This window comes from Nicotiana sylvestris, chromosome 3, assembly GCF_000393655.2.
Source record: "Nicotiana sylvestris chromosome 3, ASM39365v2, whole genome shotgun sequence".
Classification (NCBI taxonomy): Eukaryota; Viridiplantae; Streptophyta; class Magnoliopsida; order Solanales; family Solanaceae; genus Nicotiana; species Nicotiana sylvestris.
Genome location: NC_091059.1, coordinates 41,660,256 through 41,666,269, shown reverse-complemented (window position 1 = coordinate 41,666,269; position 6,014 = coordinate 41,660,256). Strand labels below are relative to the sequence as shown.

Sequence of the window (6,014 nt, the reverse complement as noted above, 5' to 3'; positions counted from 1 at the left end):
TCAGCAGCCGATCAGCAGTCCGAGCCCCCAGCAGCAACTCCTACGAGGGGAAGAGGCCAAGGCTGTGCTAGAGACTGAGGTAGGGGCAGAGCTCAACCCAGAGCAGCAACACCAGCATCGGAGCCTCAGGTAGAGTTTGATGATGTGGTTCCGGCCCAAACAATTCCAGCGGGCACAACTCAGGTCCCATAGGGGTTCATCGCTACCCCGGCACTCCAGGATTCTCTGGTCCGTCTAGTGGGCCTTATGGAGAGCGTCACCAGGCAGGCTTACTTTCTGTAGCACCAACCATCTCTCAGGCTGGGGGAGGAGCACAGACTCCCGCTACTCCCACTTCAGAGCAGATGGCTCCCCAGTTTCAGACTCCAGCAGCTCAGCCGGTTGGAGTAGTTCAGCTAGGTATAGTAGCTCAGACTGGTGATGGAGCAACTATGGTTGTCGATGCCTTGTGGAGGTTGGATAGGTTCATCAAGCTCTTCACTAATACCTATGGCAGTACATCTTCAGAGGATCCCCAAGATTACTTAGACAGTTGTTATGAGGTTCTTCGGAACATGGGGATAGTGGAGACCAATGGGGTCGACTTTGCTGCTTTTTGTCGGTCACATTCCACCAAGAAATAGTGGAGAGATTATTGTTTGGCTAGACCAGTTGGATCACCAGCTCTCACTTGGGACCAGTTCTTGCAACTATTTCTCGAGAAATTTCTTCCCGTCATTCAAAGAGAGGAGTACCGCAGGCAGTTCGAGTGTCTTCAGTAGGGTTCTATAACTGTCACCCAGTACAAGACGAGGTTCATTGATCTGGCTCGTCATGCTCTTATGATACTCCCCACCGAGAGAGAGGGGTGAGGAGGTTTATTAAGGGATTCACTTACCCTATTAGACTGCATATGGCTAAGCAGATAGGGAGCGAGATTTCTCTCCAGGATGCGGCTAATGTGGCCAGGCGGGAGGAGATGGTTCTAGCTCAAGGGAGCAGTCAGGGGTCTGATAAGTGGCCTCGTCATTCTAGCAGATTCAGTGGTGCCTCATTTGGAGGCAGGGATTCTTTTGGTAGAGGCCATCCTCCTAGGCCGTTTCAGTCAGTACTTCAGGCTTCTCATGGTGATCCAGGTGGCTGTGGTTCTCACATGCGGTATTCTGATCAGTTGCCCTACAATGCACCACCAGCTCCTATCAGTGCACCTCTGCTCCAAAGTTTTCAGGGTGGTTATTCAGGCCGTCAGGTTCAATTTCAGGGTCAGCAGTCTCAGCAGCCGATGTCTTGCTATACTTGTGGTGATACGAGGCACATTGCTAGGTTTGGCCCTCGAGCCTCGAGCAGTTCTCAACACCGGGGTCCTCATGCTATGATTCCAGCCCCGGGTGTTCCACCGCCTGCTCAGCCAGCTAATGGTATGGGTCGAGGTGTTAAAGGTAGAGGTCAGGTAGCTAGAGGTGGTGGCCAGCCAGTAGGAGGCCCCCCTTGGGATATAGTTCAGAGTGGTGGGGCCCTGTCCCGCTGTTATGCTATTCGAGCCAGACCTGAGGCTGAGACCTTCGATGTAGTTATCACAGCTACGATTTTAGTTTGCAGTAGAGATGCCTCAATTTTATTTGATCTAAGGTCTGCATATTCTTATGTATCATCGTATTTTACCCCTTATCTGGTTGTGCCTCGTGATTCTTTTAGTGCCCCTCTATATGTGTCTACACTGGTGGTGATTCTATTGTGGTAGATCATGTTTATCATGTTTGCGTGGTCGTTATTGGGGTCTTGAGACCCGTGTAGATCTCCTACTTCTCGACATGGTAGATTTCGATGTCATTTTTGGGATGGATTGGTTATCCCCTTATCTTGCTATATTGGACTGTCATGCCAAGACCGTGACCTTAGCATTGTCGGGGTTGCCTCGTTTGGAGTGGAGAGGGACTCCTGGTCATTCTACCATCAGGGTTATCTCATGTATGAAGGCTTGACGTATGGTTGATAAGGGATGTTTGGCCTATTTGGCATATGTTCGTGACTCTAGTGTTGAGGTTCCTTCTATGGATTTTGTGCCCATTGTTCTTGAGTTCCCAGAGGTATTTCCTTCAGAGCTGTCAGGGATGCCACCTGGGATATTAACTTTAGCATTGATTTTGCTCCGGACACTCAGCCCATTTCTATTCTGCCATACCGTATGGCCCTGCCAGAGTTGAAAGAATTAAAAGAACAATTGCAGTACTTGCTGGATAAAGGCTTTATTAAACCTAGTGTCTCGCCTTGGAGTATATCAGTGTTGTTCGTTAAGAAGAAGGATGGGTCGATGAGAATGTGCATAGATTATCGGCAGTTGAACAAAGTCACCATAAAAAACAAGTATCTATTGCCGAGGATTGATGATTTGTTCGTTCAGCTTCAGGGTGCCAAGGTATTTTCGAAGATTGATTTGATATCTGGATATCATTAGTTGAGGATTAGGGCATCTGATGTTCCTAAGACAACTTTCTGCACTTGGTACGGGCATTATGAGTTCTTAGTGATGTCGTTCGGGTTGACTATTGCCCTAGAAGCTTTCATAGATTTGATGAACCGAGTGTTCAAGACTTATTTGGATTCCTTAGTGATTGTTTTCATTGATGATATTTTGATATATTCCCGCAGCTGGGAAGAGCACGAGCAACATCTTCGAGTCGTTCTTCATACTCTGAGAGACAATCAGTTGTATGCAAAGTTTTCAAAGTGTGAGTTTTGGTTGAGATCAGTAGCATTCCTGAGTCATGTTGTATCAACAGAGGGTATTCAGGTGGATCCTAAGAAGATTGCAGCGGTCAAAGACTGGCCTAGACCTATATCAGCTATAGAGATCCAGAGTTTCTTGGGTTGGGCGAGCTACTACCGTCGGTTAGTGGAGGGGTTTTCATCTATTGCAGCTCCGATGACCCGGTTGACCTAGAAGGGTGCCTAGTTCAGGTGGTCAGACGAGTGTGAGGCGAGCTTTCAGAATCTCAAGACAGCTTTGACTACGGCGCCGATGTTGGTTTTGCCCATAGGTTTAGGGCCATATATAGTATATTGTGATGCATCTCGTATTGTACTTGGTGTAGTGTTGATGCAAAATGGCAAGGTTATTGCATATGCTTCATGACAATTGAATATTTATGAGAAGAATTATCCAGTTCATGATTTGGAGCTAGCAGCCATTGTTCACGCGTTGAAGATTTGGAGGCATTATTTATATGGCTTGTCATGTGAGGTGTTCACGGATTACAAGTGTTTGCAATACTTGTTCAAGTAGAAGGAGCTAAATTTGAGGCAGAGAAGGTGGCTGGAGCTGTTGAAAGACTATGATATCACCATCTTGTATCATTCGGGGAAGTCCAATGTAGTGGCTGATGCTTTAAGTAGGACGTCAGACAATATAGACAGCCTTGCGTATATTCCGGTTGGTAAGAGGCCGCTTGCTTTGGATGTTCAGGCTTTAGCCAATCAGTTCATGAGGTTGGATGTTTCTGAGCCCAGCCGAGTTCTAACTTGCACAGTCGCTCGTCCTTAATTATTCGAGCATATCCGAGATCGGCAGTATGATGACCCTCATTTGCTTGTCCTTAGATACACAGTGCGGCATAGAGGTGCCAAGCAGGTTACAGTCGGGGATGATGGAGTTTTGTGGATGCAGGGTCGTGTTTGTGCGCCTAATATGGATGGACTTCATCAGTTGATTCTAGAGGAGGCTCATAATTCCTGGTATTCTATTCATCCAGGCATCGTAAGATGTATCAGGACTTGCGGCAACATTATTGGTGGAGGAGGATGAAGAAGGATATTGTTGTGTATATAGCTCGGTCTTTGAATTGTCAACAAGTAAAGTTTGAGCATTAGAGACCTGGTGGTTTGTTTCAGAAGATTGAGATTCCTGAGTGGAAGTGGGAGCGTATCACTATGGACTTCATTGTTGGACTCCCATGGACTCAGAGGAAGTTCGATGCAGTGTGGATTATTGTGGATACGTTGACTAAGTCAGTGCATTTCATTCCTGTGGCAGTTTCCCATTCTTCTGAGCGGTTAACGGAGATTTATATCCGTGAGATCATTTGTCTTCATGGTGTGCCCGTGTTTATCATTTCTGATAGAGGTACGCAGTTTACCTCGCATTTCTGAAAGGCAGTGCAACATGACTTGGGTACGCAGGTCGAGTTGAGCACATCATTTCATCCTCAGACGGACGGACAGTCCAAGAGTACTATTCAGATTTTGGAGGATATGCTCCGAGCATGTGTTATTGACTTTGGAGTTTCTTAGGATCAGTTCTTGCCATTAGCAGAGTTTGCCTACAACAACAGTTATCATCGAGCATCCAGGTGGCTCCCTATGAGGCATTATATGGTAGGCGGTGTCGGTTGGGTGGTTTGAGTCGGGTGAGGCTAGGTTGTTGGGTACAGATTTAGTGCAGGATGCCTTGGATAAGGTTAAGATCATTCAGGATAGGCTTCGTACAGCTCAGTCCAAGTAGAAGATTTATGCCCACCGTAAGGTTCGTGATGTGGCATTCATGGTCGAAGAGCGAGTGTTACTTCGGGTGTCGTCCATGAAGGGCGTGATGAGATTTGGGAAGAAGCGCAAGCTAAGCCCTAGGTTCATTAGTCCTTTTGAGATTCTTGATCGAGTGGGAAAGGTGGCTTACAAACTTGCATTGCCGCCGAGTTTATCAGTTGTGCATCCAGTGTTTCATGTTTCTATGCTTCGAAAGTATCACGGCGATCCATCCCACGTGTTAAACTTCAGCATTGTCCAGTTGGACAAGGACTTGACCTATGAGGAGGAGCTGGTAGCTATTCTAGACCGGCAAGTTCGTCAGTTGAGATCGAAGAATTTCCCTTCAGTTCATGTGTAGTGGAGAGGTCAGCTTGTCGAGGCAGCGACCTGGGAGTCCGAGTCTGATATGCGGAACTGATATCCCCATCTTTTCCCCGACTCAAGTACTTTTCTATGTCCGTTCGAGGACGAACGATTGCTTTAGATGTGGAGAATGTGATGACCGGAAAGGCCATCTCGTGTTTTAGAAGCCAATCCGGGGTTCTGAGGCCTTCAAGACCTGATTTTCCTTCTCCTCAATTTGCGTGCGCGGCCTTCAAGAACTCATTTTGCATACGCACTTCCGAAAAGCCCTTGTGTGAAAATTAGAGAAAAATGCCAATTTTGCCTTTAAAGTTGAATTTAAGTTGACTTCGGTCAACATTTTGGGTAAATGGACCCAGATCCGAGATTTGACGGTCCCGAGGATCTGTAGAAAAATATAGGACTTGGGCGTATGCCCAAAATTTAATTTCGAGGTCCCTAGCCCGAGAAATGAATTTTTGAAGAAAATTGTTTAACTAAAAAATATAAGAAGTTTGGAAATTGAATAATATTTGAATATGATGGTATCGGGCCCGTATGTTGGTATCGGAGCCCGGTACAGGTTTAAAATAATGTTTAAGTCTAATTTGTGAAATTTGGTAGGAATCGAACTTGATTTGCTATAAATCGGACCCTCGGTTGTGAAAATAGTAACTTTACATGTTCTTGAGAATTTCATTGATTTTGGGGCTAAATTCATAGTTGTTGATGTTAATTTGATGATTTGATGCACGAGCAAGTCCGTATGATGTTTTTGGACTTGTGTGCATGTTTGGTTTGAAGCCCCGAGGGTTCAGGTAAGTTCTAGCATAACGACTCGACCAGTCATTTTGAACTTTTTCACTTTGATCGCCAGTTCTCGGGCATGACTTGCCTCGTGTGATGTATTATGACTTATGTTAATCGTTGGTTTGGGTTTCCGGGAAAATCGGAATGAATTTGGAAGAACAATTTTGAAGCTTAAAATTTGAAAGGTTTGACCAAGATTTGACTTGTTTGTATTTGTTTTTTCACCAATAAGTTTTTTATTAATAAAAAAGAAAAGAAAATACAACAAATAGGAAAAGTATAAATAAGGGGGACAATAGCACCGATATTATTGCCCATATGCCTTGGCTATATAATCACTCCTCTGCGCCTCACACTGTCTT

General features: G+C 45.5%; 1 protein-coding gene across 1 annotated transcript; it reads left to right on the top strand.

Annotated features, from left to right (window-relative positions):
* The first annotated feature begins 892 nt into the window (after positions 1 to 892).
* LOC138887283 (uncharacterized) lies at positions 893 to 4,125 on the top strand. Its single transcript, XM_070169011.1, has 5 exons — positions 893 to 1,608; positions 2,629 to 2,851; positions 3,263 to 3,465; positions 3,577 to 3,649; positions 3,868 to 4,125. Exons 1-5 carry the CDS (start codon positions 893 to 895, stop codon positions 4,123 to 4,125), a joined length of 1,473 nt encoding a protein of 490 aa, XP_070025112.1.
* Positions 4,126 to 6,014: the final 1,889 nt, after the last annotated feature.

Excerpts from the sequence above, each read along its gene's own strand:
- LOC138887283 (XM_070169011.1), top strand. The coding sequence starts at position 893 with ATGGCTAAGCAGATAGGGAGCGAGATTTCTCTCCAGGATGCGGCTAAT. Across the intron at positions 1,609-2,628 it reads TCAATTTTATTTGATCTAAG|CTGGGAAGAGCACGAGCAAC; the intron begins GTCTGCATATTC and ends ATATTCCCGCAG. Across the intron at positions 3,650-3,867 it reads TTTTGTGGATGCAGGGTCGT|AAGATTGAGATTCCTGAGTG; the intron begins GTTTGTGCGCCT and ends GGTTTGTTTCAG.